Below are 15,254 nucleotides of genomic sequence, written 5' to 3'. Positions count from 1 at the left end.
AGATCATTATAACGTTGCAACTCTTTGTCATTTTGGATATTAATGTGAACTGAATATGATGTGGAAAATTGTTGTATATTATTTTTTTTTTATTGAATGAGTGAAACATTCCTGCCAAGTGTACACTGATTAGTGAGGTAACACAAAAGGGACCCCATGTAAGCTAAGGTGAAGCCCCTTTTATGCCACAAATTGTGCAATGAATTTCTCTACTACACAATTTTCATGATACACCACATAGGGTAATTTGCATTTTCTGCTATACATTAGAGTTATATGTGTGTGCTTTCGTCTATCTATAGCACTTCACAACAGTGATTGGCACAATCATACCAAAAGATTTTTGGAAATACTCTAAAAACAGACATTTTTTGTTGCACACAAGATGATTTACCTTCTTTTTAGGTTGAGCCTGGGCAGTGCATGCGCTACTCTCCGAGGCATGCTGTATTCGGGTATGGACTTAAAGCACTGGCCACTCTCCGAGCATATTTTTTATTGGCTTGTGTCATTGTCCTTTGTAAATGCTGGCTTCTGATTCGTTAATAGACTTGTTAGTCCCTCATTAGTACCGCCTTGTCTACATTTGTAACCTCCCATGAGAACTGGCCCTTTTGCTCCTGTTACACAGTCTGTCTTATTTAGTCTGTAAGCACTATTTTCTATAATGAGTTTCTCCTACCGCAGGCACAACATGCTTTCCTGCAACATTCAGCGCACCATGCGCTCTTTCACTTTCCAAACAGCACGGGACAATGGCGGACGTTTCTTTGAAATTAAATAGGTCTTGCATTTACTAGAGTTTGAGCAATTGGCATTGTAAACGACAATGCCTTTTATGTATGTGTTAATTATCAAAACAGATAAATAAAAGGCATTGTCATTTACAATGCCAATAGCTTAAATTCTTGCAAATGCGAGGCCTATTGGATTGCAAATGCTTGTTTTTAAATGTAATGAAATTCCAGTATGAAAATACTGAATTCTATTTTTATCTGATTTTTGCGATTCCTGAAATAGAAATTAGTAGTTTTAACCTGGTCATCACAGTGGCCCTCTCTGCAGGCAGAGTAAAATGCTAAGTGCATACTTACTGTTATCTATTTTTTAATTTTACTGTTTTAAAAAAAATATATATTGTAAAAATATTTCAATTCATGGCGTGTATAATAAGAAAATCACTCAGTGTATTACTTTTAATGTAATAAATTAACCAAAATCATAGGTATAAAGATTTAATTTTTGCCTAGCCAACACTTCAACATTTCGTGTGAGTGAGTTCCTTCTAGTAACTCTTTGTGCAGGGTGGCAGAAATCTATTATAAAATACATTTTTGAAGGCTGAACCTGCTGAAGATTCACAAACTGTGCATAATCATATGGGGCATATGTATCAAATTCTCTATTTGCGATTCTCAAATAGCGATTTTTTTGAGAATCGCTATTTGGGAATCGCAAACGAGATGTAAGTAAAAATTCGCAAATTGTTAGTGATTCTTTGGCATTCCTTAATTGCGATTAGCAAATTGCGAATCGCAATTAAGGAATACCTTCCCATTCATTTCTATGGGCCAGGAGGCCCATAGGAATGAATGGGAAGACATTCTCAATTAGCGGTTCGCAATTAGAGAATCGCAAATTGAGAATAATTTCAAGCGTGTCATAAGGACACCCTGATGCACCCCAGAAATGAGCATGTGTGTGCATGTGGCGCACATATATGCCCTAAGGGCATGTATGTGCACCACATGGCACTTTGAAAACTGCCAAAAAGTGCATCTTTCAAAGAAATCGCAAATTACCAACAACTTGAAGTTGGTGGTAATTTGCGATTTATTAAGGAGAAATCGCACAACTTGGGTGCTTGTTACATCGCATTTAAGGAATCGCAATTTGCAATTCCTTAAATGCAATCGCAAAATAGAGAATCACAAATTTGCGATTCTCTAATTTGCGATGCCCTTTTGGGATGATACATCCCAAAAGGCCTTTTCCCGTTCGCAAATGGGCCGATTCTGAGAATCGGCCCGTTTGGGAATGGGAAAAGGGTTTGATACATATGCCCCTATGTCTAGTATTTAGCCCCGCATATTGCAAGTTTTTCCGCTCAAAAACAGTTACACATATTGGCTCTAAGTGTGTCTGGAATGTTTCTGTGCCCGTCGCCATGTTGAAAAATACATGGTTGCACTCAAGTAATGACACCTATGTCTTCCAAAACACTTACAGGACAGGATAAATCAATACTTGCTTCCTCAGCCTGATACATTTTCCTCTCTAATCACAGTAAAAAGTGGTTCTCCGGGTGCATGCAGTGTGTTTGCTTGCTGTGCTGTTAATGCCAGGTGTTTGTATGATGCCAATTTTCTCTTGTCACCAGAAGGTAAAGTTGTTTCCTTCCCAGGGCTGTTAAAAATGGAAATTCTTTCAAACCCTTTGTCTCCCTAAGGGAGACTTAACACTTATCTTTGGACTATGTGGAGAAAGATTAAGAAATTTGAGTGCATATTTTGATTTCTATGTTTTGAAAGAAAGTCAATTGACAAATTCCATAAAGTCATTCTACTGTTAATAAACTCTTCTGTGTTCTTATAGGTAGCCCGTTTTGGGTTTGACTAACTCCACCAAGCCATGGAAGAGCTTCCTTGTACATTAGTGCTTGAAATTGGAGGCTCAAACGGCGTTGTTGCAGACCATGTGGACTACCTGCAGCAACACTTCAGATTGGTTACACTGGAGGAGTTCTTGGGAAACAAAACCCATTTTTCCAGAAAGATAACATCAGTCTTTGGCTGGGGAGGAAAGCTTAATATTACTCGAGAGCTCCTCCAGAGCCTTCCTAACCTGAAAGTAATCGCTGCATCAGGAGCTGGAGTTGATCACCTGGACCTCAAAATGATCTCTGCATTTGGTGTGAAAACTACAAACACACCACATGAAGTGTGCAGCCCTACTGCTGACTTGGCAATGACTTTATTGCTGGCATCGGCTCGAGATTTGCTGCAGGGTAATGGTTAACCTTTTGTTAATACGTTCAGTATTGCCTTCACCATGTCTGAGTGTACAATCCTTGTGTCTGTTATTTTTGACAGGGGTACTGAGGTGCCTTTTAGACCTCAAGAAATATGTACGGCACACTGATCAGCCTTGGAGGCTAAGAAAAGGGGCAATTTATTGATGTATTTTTTCACACTGATAATTGTACACTTTTAGAGCCCCTAGGGTCAGAGTGAATATTACTTCGATGTGATCCAGCCAGAGAGCCAACTGTAAATGTGAGAGACTAAGCAGCCTATGTGTCAAGTGTGCACCCCTTAGAAACTACAAAGGAGAAAAAAGTAATACTTTTATGGAGTTACCTGAGTCAGGCAAGAGTACGACTAAGGGGATACACACCACCGTCCACAAACACTTTTGCCAAATAGGTGATCAAGGGGCAGATGTATCAACATTGCATTTTGCGAGTCCTTTATAACGAATTTTACCAATTTGCTATCAAGGACTCGCAAAATGCAATGTATGTAGGTTTCGCAATTAAAATAGCGATTCCTACGCATTCCTTATTTGTGACTCGCAAATTCCGAGTCGCAAATAAAGAATGGCTTCCCATTCATTTCTATGGACCCAGAGGCCCATAGAAATGAATCGGAATAGCATGCGCAATTTGCGAGTACCCAATAGGTACTCGCCAATTGTGCATGCAATTTTAAGGGTGCCAATAGGACACCCTGTTGCACCCCTGAAATATGCATGTGTGCACATGTGGCGCACATACGTGCCCTAAGGGCAGTACCCTGCCCCAGGTTCCATATTAGTTTAAAAAAAAAAAAATATTCGTAGTTATTGTTATTGGGATTAGTCCTGTGCTCTACGGGAACAATTGCATGCCTTTACTCCACTTTCTATGTGATAGATTTAATTAGAAGGAATTAGGTGTGATTTTAACTGGGAGATAGGGATATTGGGATTTAATGCATTGGTTGGTGTTATTAATAGATGAACTACAGGAGATGACGTATTGTTAGGATGCAGGGCATGACTTTAAAGGAGAAGTTCTAATTTTTTTAATAAGGTGTGGGCAATTTGCAGAGATACAAAAGTAAGGATTAAGGCAAACATGCATGTGACTTCGAGTAGGCAGAATTTAGAGAGCGGAGTCATGGAGAGTAACAAAAATAAATAAGTTGACAATTGTGTGTTTTAAGTCAAGGCTGCTTTCCATGCAGGGCTTTTAAAACTATTGTCGAGACTTTCTAGATAGCATGCGCAAACTGTAGAAGGAAACATGATTTGCATGTGTTACAATACCACTGTATGCCACGAGAACCCCAGCGCTCACACACACACCCATCACCCTCAGGGTAAATACAGATGAATAAATATGGTTTCATTTGCCCATACAAACAATTGAAAGAAACTGGAAAATAAGAAAGCTGTTTTTTAAATGTTTATTTGAGATTCTCCTTCCCTTTCCATCTGATGATCAGGGTGGGATAAAGGAAAATATAATCTGTTTTAGTGAATTTATGTAAAGTAATGCTTTTCATGGCAAGCAGCACCGGGGCTGTCAGTGTGAGATCCTGCATCTGGTTGTCATTCAGCTTTCCTGTATCAGTATTCAGACGAAGAAAATGAAAAGCCCTTTCTAGCAACTTTCTCACCTTAACAGTAAAAACTGTAGTTCCACTCTTCAACTTCCCATCTTCAAGAAGAACAAGTATTCAGCAGCCCCTCTTTAATGAGGGCCTCAATGAATTTAAAAAGAGATCTCTATCTTTATCCCTTCCCACTACAGCACCTGGTCTCCACCCTTGGCCATAGGAATCCAGGCAAATGTCCATTTACACCTCATCTAGAAGGGGGATCAGTGGTAAGACATCAGCGTTGATCCAATTCAAAGCTATAGACAATAAGAAACCTGGTGTCAGATCTCGGCTTCCATGCTTGAATGAATTATGTGACCGTATGCAAATCATATTTTCCCTCAGTACCTTAGTTTGTTCGCTTCTTTGCCAAAATTAAGTGCATTTAGAACCTGGAATAACAAATGAGCATTGTGTTAGGAAAGACTGTTCTGGCTGAATATCTGAAAGGCGTCTGCGCATGGCCTATGTCTGATTTTTCATCCATTCGTCTGAAATGAAACAGCTGCTCCTTCAGGGAAGTTTTTCATTTTTTTTCTTCAGGGAAGCTGTGTCAGTGTTGTGTCCTATGCTGCACTGTCAGTTCGGAAATCACCCAAACATCTGGCCAGCATTTATAACGTGTGAGTAAAATGAACAATATGGGCCCGATTTACAAAGGTAAAACTTAGACCTGAAGACTAAGTTTAGACCTAAACAATGCCAGTCCCTTTATATGAGCCCCTATTTATTACCTTTCATTTTTTAAATAAAGAATTCTGAAATACACACATTATGGGATCACTCGGCTCCTCGCTCTAAGCGAGGGTTAGGCAGTCAAGGCAGTTTTTAAGGCAGATGCGCTGGTACACATGTCAGACACCGCAGATTTTTTTGGGCTAGCCTGCTTTCAGCTCTGGCTTCTGAGGCCTGTCAGGCAGTAATGCCACGCACCCCACTGGGTTGTATGATGGAACTTTGAATGCCTAAATAACGTATGCCTTTACAACACAAGTGCAACAATGACAATTCCTGAACAACTAGAGTGTAAACCACACATTTTTTGAACCACACAAATACATTAAAACACATTAAACATACCTAAACCACGCATACCATTACCACGCATGATTTCCCACGCATAATACACTTGAGAGCAGTGAAAATGTAGACCTTTCCCCTAAATGTATATTTTATTGTTTTGCTTGCAAGAAATGATTAAATAACACACAGCTCATTTACTTTTCCAAAAACATTTTTAAAAACACAATATTAAGAAAATATTGTGGCCAATAACACATTACAATACAGAAACAGGTTTCAAGATATCACGTTTCCAGAGTAGCCCTTACTTAATTTTCAACAAACATTACATTTTCTCCCTATATAAAATGGCTGACATTCTATGCCTAGAATGCAAATGAACATCATTTTTTAAAACATTGAAAATAAATACATGTTCTGTCACAAGCAAACATTTAAAAAAAATAAAGTCCAAAACCTGTTTTTGTTTAATTTATGGAACACCACACAAAAACATATATAAACTTCCGTCCACTATTTTGTAGTTAGTGGTACACTGACTTCGTTCGTGATCACTACGAGCTGAGAACTGTGCATCCATTTTTTTTTTTTTTTTTATAAAACATTTTTATTGGCGTTTAGAAACAATTACACACATAAGCACGAATGATAATGCAATTGTTATATAGGCGTACATAGCAGGAGCGCCCATTCACGTCCTTTTCGGGCTCTCAATCTCCTGGGCCCACGGGCTGCGCGTCTCTATTCTGAATTTAGCCTCAAGTAAGTGACCGGGGTCTGTGTAAGGGTGTGCCCTATTGGAGCGCACGGTGGTCGCCGCGCTGTATGGGGGCTGTGCAGTGTGATTAATCCCCTGTGAGGTGTATCATATAGGTTATAGGGCTGCAGCCATTAAACTAACCGTCAACTAACTGGGGATAGATAAACTAGGGGAGAGGGTGCACTATGCCGCGATCAATGAACAATAGTAGCTATGCGCCTGAGAGCTGGACCATCGTATGGGACAATGTCGGGGTTGTCGCGGGGGAGGGGGAGGGGGAGGGAGGGGAATCGGGGGAGGCGGGAGCGCTGACCACTGCCTATATGGGGCATGGAGGTGGAACCTGTGTTGTCTACCTCTGCGAGCCACCGGTCACTTGGGCTGTTCGTGCATTTCCCGGGGTGGGCTCCGGACTCGTGGATGTCCCCGGGAGGTCGATCATTCGTGGACCTGCCACCACTGTTGTTTCCTGCGCGAAGGAGTGCATTAACATGGCCCATGGCAGGGAGATCGGGTGTTTGCGCATCCCTTGGGCCTCCTCCGTTCTGAGTATTGTTTCCTCTGCCTTGCCCCACTTCTTGACTGCGCCCACCCATGCCGCTAGGGGGGGCCGCTCCGGCGCCTTCCAATGCATAGCGATGCATCGTTTGGCTAGGAGCAACACCAGGAAGGCATACCGCCTTTCTACCTTCTTTTGTTTATGTCGCCTATGTATACCCAGTGCACACTTCTCCCATGTGTCCAGGTCCTGTAACCCCGTAACCGTTCTAAGGGCAGTATGGATCTCGTGCCAGTAACTATGAAGCATCGGGCAATCCCAAAACATGTGTTTAAACGAGGCGGCGGGTTCCAGGCATCTGGGGCAAGCGAACACACCGTCAGGGAAATATTTCTGTAGTTTTTCGGGGGTGAGATACGCCCTGTGCAGGATATGCAGCTGTATGTTCTTAAAACGGTAATTGCGGGACACTTTTTTAGTGTATTCAAGGGCCCTGGTCCATTCTGTATCGTGCAGAGGCCTGTGGAAGTCAGTTTCCCAGTGTTCTATGAGGGGTGCCAGTGTAGGACTCCGCAAGGTCCGTACAGCTTCATAGATCCAAGTGACGAGATGGCGTTCTGGCCCCATCTGTAGTAGCGCATGGATGACCGGGTGCGTGGGGGGTTCCGCGTCAATCACACGCCACTGCCTGCTGCAGTCCGTGAGAAGTTGCCTATGCCTTAGGAACTGCCCCCTGGGAAGTTCGAAATCCCCGACCAACGCATCGAAGGTCTGCAGGCTTCCCCCAGAAAACAGCATACCCACCTCCGTCACAGCATGATCTGTCCACACCTGCAGCATTTGCTCCGTGTAATGCACCCGACCCCTGGGGAACCCCACCAACGGCAGCGGCGGAGAGTACAGGGGAGTATCCCGACTAAGTCGCTGGACACGCGCCAGACAGGCGTGCGCTGTCATTACCTGGAGGGGCCGGGATGGCGGTGGTGTTGCACCTGGCAACAACATGCGATGGACAGTGGGGTTTTGAATCCGCCCTGTCTCAGTGATCAGCTCCACTTGTGCCCGGCCCGCCGTCCAACGTGACACCCACTGTAATTGGGCGGCAAGAAAATACGCTTCGAATGAGGGGGCCGCTAACCCACCCTGGTCCAGAGGTAATTGCAATTTTGCCAGGGCGATACGCCGGCTGCCGTTGTCCCATATGAGGGTCCCAAGCAGGGTATCCAGCTCACGGAACAGAGATCGCGGGGAAACCACCGGAAGATTGGAGAAGAGATACAGCAGGCGTGGGACCAGGATCATTTTTGCGACGGCTATCTTTCCCGTGACGGCCAGGTGGAGACCCTTCCAGAAGTGGACCAAGGATCGGATGCTACCCATCAATGTGCGGTAATTCCCCTCGTAGATATCTTGCGGCGTATGATATAGTTTAACGCCTAGGTATCGAACCGCTTGGGGGCTCCACGAGATATCGACGTCCCCTATTCGTATCGGACATTGGGGCACGACTTGTGTCAAGGGGTAAACAGTGGACTTGGCCCAATTCACCCTAAGGCCCGTCACTTCTGCAAAATCATGCAGGATGCGTGATATAGGGGTCAAATCGGCCGTAATATCCCGGACATATATGAGTACGTCATCAGCATACAATGATACCGCGTGGGTAGAATCCCCTATTGGGATGCCCCACTCCTCACCCGCCCCACGCAACAGGGTCGCCAGCGGCTCCATTGCCAATGCAAAGAGCAGGGGGGAGAGCGGACACCCCTGACTGGTACCACGTCGGATTGGGAAGGAGTCCGAGATGAGGGGGCCTATACGTGCTCTAGAACTGGGCGCGGAGTAGCTGAGCCGAGTGTAGGCCTGCAGTTTGCAGACCCGAAACAGATAGGCCCATGAGAGTGTGTCAAACGCTTTTTCGAGGTCCAGCACCAGACACGCTGCCCGGGGGAACCGCTCTCGTACCTGGTCCTGCACATGGAACAGCCGTCGGATATTATAAGAGGTGTGCCTACCAGGCACGAATCCGCTCTGATCCGGGTGGATAAGCTGCGGGAGGATCGTGGTGTACCTGTCTGCCGGAGCCTTCCCGTAAATTTTGTAATCCGCTGACAGTAGGGTTATGGGACGGTAGGAGCCCAGCTCATGCGGGTCTCTATCTGGTTTAAGAAGGGAGACTATAACGGATTCGCGCATGGATTGAGGTAGGACCCCCGCGTCTAAGGCGGCCTGGAATTGCGATTCTAGTTGAGGGACTAGCTGGGACGCAAAGGCTTGGTAAAATTCTAGTGGGAAGCCGTCTAGGCCGGGGGTCTTGTGGGTGGCAAGCGCCTTCATAGCGTGCCGAATCTCGGCCGCCTTGAGAGGGCCATCTAGGTCTAGACGTGTGTCATGGTCTATGCGGGGGAGCCGAATACGATCCAGGAACTCAGCCAGGAGAGAACTGTGCATCCATGCGGAAAAAACTGCCACCTAGCTACACAAGTAGGTAAATAATTAAATACATCTGTATACCAAAACTTGATTAATGCCAAAACATGTATTTAAATAGTATTTTCACAATATTTTACAGACTGTAAAAAAAAAAAAAAAACTACAGAGGACAACTCGAGTTCCCTTAAGTCAGTAACAACTGTGGAAGGTAAAGGAACTCACATTTATTGCAATGCTACTGAATTATATTGTTTTTCTTTATTTTTTTAAGACAAAAAGTATCACAAATTGTTTATCTCTCCAGAATAGTAGCAAAACATTTTTTTATAGATTAAACTATCAATTAAAAGACACTTTCCAGAAAACCTCAGCAGCTGTACAAGAAGTATTACCTTAGGGCAGCTGCTGAACAGTGACCGGAGGGCAAAATTACTATTCTTACTCTGCCGGGTACTTACCTCAGGGCAGCTGCTGGACAGTGACTGGGGGCAAAATTACTATTCTTACTCCATCGGGTACTTACCTCAGGGCAGGTGCTGCACAGTGACTAGGCGGCAAGATTACTATTCTTACTCTGCCAGGTACTTACCTCAGGGCAGGTGCTGGACAGTGACTGGGGGGGCAAAATACTTTCTTACTCTTCCGGGTACTTACTCAGGGTAGGTGCTGCACAGTGACTACGGGGCAAATTACTATTCTTACTCTGCCAGGTACTTACTTTGGCATGTACCGGACAGTGACAGGGGGAAAAATAACTATTCTTTCTTAGCCAGGAACTTACCTCGGGCAGGTTCTGGACAGTGACTAAGGTGCAAAAAATTACATAATAAAACACTATTTATTCTTTTTGATTTTTCTTTCACCCATACAAACTATGCCTTCCAAAACACAATAGGAATTGCTTCCAAGAACTATTTTAAATTTAACAACTACTTGTCAAAATTCAAAGTAAGTGCAGAAAAAGCAATATACATAAACTAAACATTTTCTCAAAATAAAATTGCATTTCTCTCTTTTTCCACAGAAGTATTGGAAATACAAAAGTGACAGTTTGTTCCTTATTGCAGCAAATAACTTGGACACCAGTTCATCTCTGAAATAATCCAACAAGCCAAAAACCATACAATCCTCATGTAATTAAAAACTCTATAAAAATTCCATAAAGTTAGCAAACCACCAAAGATGTCAACATAATTTAGGGGCTGATTACGATGCCCGTGAACCCGCAATAGACAGGCTGTTGGTGGCAGGTTCACCGCCATTGTGAGGCCATTTCCCGCCTGCCAGATTTTGATGGTGGGCGGTGATGTGGCAGGTGGAAAGCCCAACTGCCATGGGTACGAAAGTAGCAATCATTCCATTGTATTTTGGACTGTTTTGCATCCCCAGAATGGTGGCGGCGCCTACCAGGCACCGCCGTAGGGATTAGGATGGTCCATCCCAGCCAGCCTTTCCATGGCGGTTCACCCGCCATAGAAAGGCAGGCAGGGATGGACTTTGGGGGCTAGTAGCGGCCCCCCCTGAAGCAGGGGCACTCCAGTTTTGCACTTGGGGGACCCCTATGGTGCGCCCCTTCATTTTCCTGCACCATGTGGCAGGCACCGCATGGTGCCTGCCACGTAGTGCAGGGAAATGCAAAAAAGTGCTTTTTTTACATTGCGGCAGGTGTTGCAGCCAACAGCACCCGCCGCAATGGAAAAAATAACACTTGCGGCCGCCGTGGTGGCAGCAGCATTATAAGTTGACCTGTGGGACAGCCGCCTTGTAGGCGGGCGGTCCACATCCCTGGGACGATGGCAGACGGACAGAAGTATATCTGCCATCGCAATCAGCCCCTTAGTATTAATATGTCCAGCACGGTTTTAAACAGTTCCCTTTCTACACAGGCTACAACAATTAACACATTTATCTTTTTCTCTTTGCTGGCAAAACAACACAAGTCAGCAAGAATTTTATTTTAAAAACACATATACTTATAGATTCTTCTTTCTCTCTTATTGAACAGATTTTCCAGAAATGGCTTCATCACATCAAGCAAATTATATAAGGTGACATACAAGAAACACTCTTTTAAAATGTGGTGGCTATCTCTACTGTAAGGAAAGATTGGCTGGGCCCAGGAGTCAATGCAGGTGTTTGCAATATTTCTCTTCCCTCCGGAAGATACCATTGTTTGGACAGCAATGGAAACTAAACTATGTGAAAATGTACAACAAATAAAACTATCAGCACACTACCTCCAATGAGCCCTGTGGTTCAGTTTTGAGGGAGGTAGCACAAAACATTCCCATATACTTTGCTAGTAACATGCCCACCATACCCAACCATAGGAGAATGGTCCAGAGGCAAAACTGGCAAGTGATCCCCACAGTGTAACCCCCCCCCAAACCTATGGAGATATTAACATCCCCCCTCAACTAACTGTGACTTTCCCCAGTAAACTGTTCCTCCTGCATGACAATAAAAACCCTCAGAAAAGAATTTTAGGGCCTCATTATGATGACAGGCTGTCGAAGGTGTTCCCTCCAACAGACAGCCCTTCGGTCTGACCGTGGCATTGTGATGCAGGCGCTCGGACCAAAACCATTGGGGCTGAAGACCGCTGTCTCTGACAGAATCTACGATTCTATAGGGGTGGCATTCTGAATTATATCCCTTAAATGGCAGCGTTGCTGGGGCAGGCACTGCTTCGGGATTACGATGTCTCTTTCCGAAAGCCTTTTCATGACATTCCAACTACCATGAAAAGGCTGTCTGTAAGGGACTTTGGGGTCCCAAAGAGGGCCACTGCAAAGTGGTCCTGGGGGCACGTGTAGTGCCCCCACTCAGTCATGCACCGTGTGCCATGCACCACATGGTGCAAGGCACATGGTGCATGTATGTGCACTAAGTGGTCCTTAGCACAGCGGCTTGTGCTGCAGGCCTTTTCCTGAGCCGCAGCACAAGCTGAGGTGTAAAGGAGCACTTTCTGACCGCCACCACGGTGGCCATATCGTAATTGGGTGGTCGGACCGCCAACTGCTTTTTGGGCGGTGTTCTGACCACTGCAACAGCAGACGGCGGTCCGACCGCCCGATCCTATGATTGAGCCCTTTATTTTTGGCATAGCCCATAAACTAGTTACCCTGGAGAATAGTCCACTTCAGATGATGGATTGCACATTTAAGTCAACACCCCATCTGTACACCCAAATTTACACTAGTCATGCCAAAAAAAATAACTCAACTTCCCCGTTAGTGTATGCCTCACTCCCTGACAAATAATTCTCAACTTAGTGAGTTTTTAACAGTAGTCAAAACTAAAACTATCAATCAAAATCCTAGAAAAGTGATAATAGATTTTGAAATGACAATGATTAATACAGTCACAAAATTGTACCTTTTTATACCCAAATTCAAGAATTTCTTTTCACTTTGCTGAGGCATATTGAGGAAAAATTCCCAAAACATCCTTAGTTGAGGATTACATGGCACGCAGTAAACTACAGTATGACCTAAGGAAATTAACTGTTATGCTTTTTACCACCTGAGAGTATAGATGAGTTCTACACTTCAATTACTGAATCAGAATTTCTTACACAAAATGAAGACAAATTGGTACACTTATTAAATTACTTTGAAGATGCATGAATTGACCGTCTAAGCAGGTCAGATCGCAGGAGGAAGCCAAGGTTTCCCATTGAATGGTGAAACTGCTACACAACCTGTTTAAAGGTGGTGCAAAAACTAACAATGCCATGGGGGATGGCATAATTCCTTCAACAAATCAATTGGCAAACATCACCAAAACTTCGATTATTTCTTGGACATTTTTAAGAAGGAACAACATTTCCAAGAAATGAGGGTTGCCCAATCACTGTCAAGTAGCCTGAACCCACAAGTGTCCAACATAACATTTCTAACATTTACCAACCCTACATTACTTGCCAGTTTTAAAACCACAATACATTTCATTTGATATTTTTGCAATTTGTCTTTACTAAATTTAAGGAATTTTGGGTTCCTACCTGAAGCTGTCTTCTTTTTTCAAACCTTTGTGATGTTTTAGATTCACTTATCACCATGGGGCCGATTACGATGAGTGTCGGAAAGCCTCTGATGTCGGGTCAGAGGCTCTCCAACACTACTTGTCAGTTTCAATTCTGACCGGCTGATTATGTTATAACCGTTCGGAATTGTAACTGGCCAGTCATTCCATCTGGCTTCTGACAGACTCCAGGAACACGTCTGCCAGTCAGAAGGCATTTCTGCCTTCTGGTTTATGATGCCCGGTTTCCAGGTGGGTTTCCATGTTTCCCTTTCCAACATGGAAACCCTGTTGGAAAGAGTGTTTGGAGGCCCCTTTCAGGGCCCGCTTCTGTTTTCGTCCTCCGGTTGGTTGACCGAGGTTCGCCATAGATGCCCCCTTGTTGATCCCTGCACCTTGTGGCAGGCTCCTCTATGGGAGCTTGTGTTACGGCCGGGATATGGCCGTAACACTAATTCAAATAGAGGAATGGGAGTATGCAACTGCACCATGTGCGGGTGCATCTTGATTAGGTGGTCGGGACCGCTGACCGGAGGTCGGTTGGTCCCATTTTCACAACCCGACATCGAAATAAACCCCCCAAGAGTCTCCATCTGTCCAAAATCACATTCCAGTAAATGAATTCCACATCCCCAAAAAAAGAGTTAAAAAATATGGATTTTTCACTGCATTCATCTATGTAAAAACAGCATCTCCCTAAACACATGTTCCTGAAAAAAGCAAGAGCCAGTCACATCTGTCGCCATGGGCAAAAAAACAAACCTACAAATCTGTCCCAGTCATCTACCTTTCAACAAAATTCCACTTTTCCTTTAAATAAAAAGTGTAATCCACCTTGCAAAAAATGCACACCATTTCCCAAATCTAAAAATGTTACAGGCATCCAAAGCTTTGATCTCCTTTAAATTGTCCTTTTTAAAATGGCTAAATATTTTGCTTTACACCCAATCAGCCATTTGGTCTTTTTTTTTTTTTCTTTTTTAAGAACATAATTCCTCAGAATGTTACTTTTATTCGAAATTGATTTAAAATAGTGATATACATTTATTGAGCCACTTTTTTAAAACCTAAAAAGAAAAAGCTAACCTGTCCTAATGTGGGCATACAAACACAACCTGTATGGGAATGAACAAGTGGTTAAAACAACATTAAACATTTGTATTCTTACTAATTATAATCCAACTACCTTCCCCCTCTATCCTTACATTAGACATAGGGCCTTATTACTACTACGGCGGTCGTAGTCTTGGTGGCAGTCCACCCACCATATTCTATGTCGGTCGGACTGCCACGGAACCACTGCTACCGCCAGGGAGCAGAGATCCTTGGCAGTATTGTAGCAGTGTGAGGCTGGTGATCTGCTGGTGGTGCCTCTGCGACACTGCCAAGCATATTACTAGTTTCCTCACCGCCACAGTAATGCTATCAGGAGCCACATGGTGAGCCACCCTGTCTGCATGCTCCCCCAGTTCCTGCCAGGCATGGACTTGACAGTCCATGCACTGCAGTAACCTGCCCACGTGTTCCCATTCGACGCCTGTTACGGCTCTCCTATGAGCCTTTAAACAGGCACTGCCATGGGCCAGCCGCTGCAGGGCCGCACACCATGAATTCCAGTCTGAATCCGGCTAGCTGTCTAATTATGGCTTTGGCGTTGCAGGAGCGGAGCGCTGGTGCGGCGGCCTGCTCCCACACTGCCAAAGTCATAATTAGGCCCATAGCCACCTATACACTTAAAATGATAAGTTACATAAGTTACATCGTTCTTATGCTGCTGGAGCTCTCTCCTGCTTCCAGTTTTGTGCGTGAAAATCCACCGACTGTCAAAACAGAAGAACAACCACGTACCTGAGGCCTAGCTGTAAAAAAA

The 15,254-nt window shown here is 44.2% G+C and overlaps 1 protein-coding gene across 2 annotated transcripts in view; it reads left to right on the top strand.

The window, feature by feature from the left end:
* Window positions 1–15,254, top strand: part of LOC146822793 (uncharacterized) — a 146,500-nt gene that overhangs the window by 32,394 nt on the left and 98,852 nt on the right. For both annotated transcript variants that reach the window (XM_085606984.1, XM_085606986.1), the window contains exon 2: window positions 2,596–3,007. In XM_085606984.1, coding sequence (XP_085463110.1) covers window positions 2,632–3,007 — 376 coding nt within the window. In that variant the 5' untranslated portion in view covers window positions 2,596–2,631. The remainder of the gene's footprint in view (window positions 1–2,595; window positions 3,008–15,254) is intronic.

Source organism: Triturus cristatus, chromosome 5_2 (assembly GCF_964204655.1).
Source record: "Triturus cristatus chromosome 5_2, aTriCri1.1, whole genome shotgun sequence".
NCBI classification, from domain to species: domain Eukaryota; kingdom Metazoa; phylum Chordata; class Amphibia; order Caudata; family Salamandridae; genus Triturus; species Triturus cristatus.
This window is presented reverse-complemented; position numbering and strand designations above follow the sequence as displayed.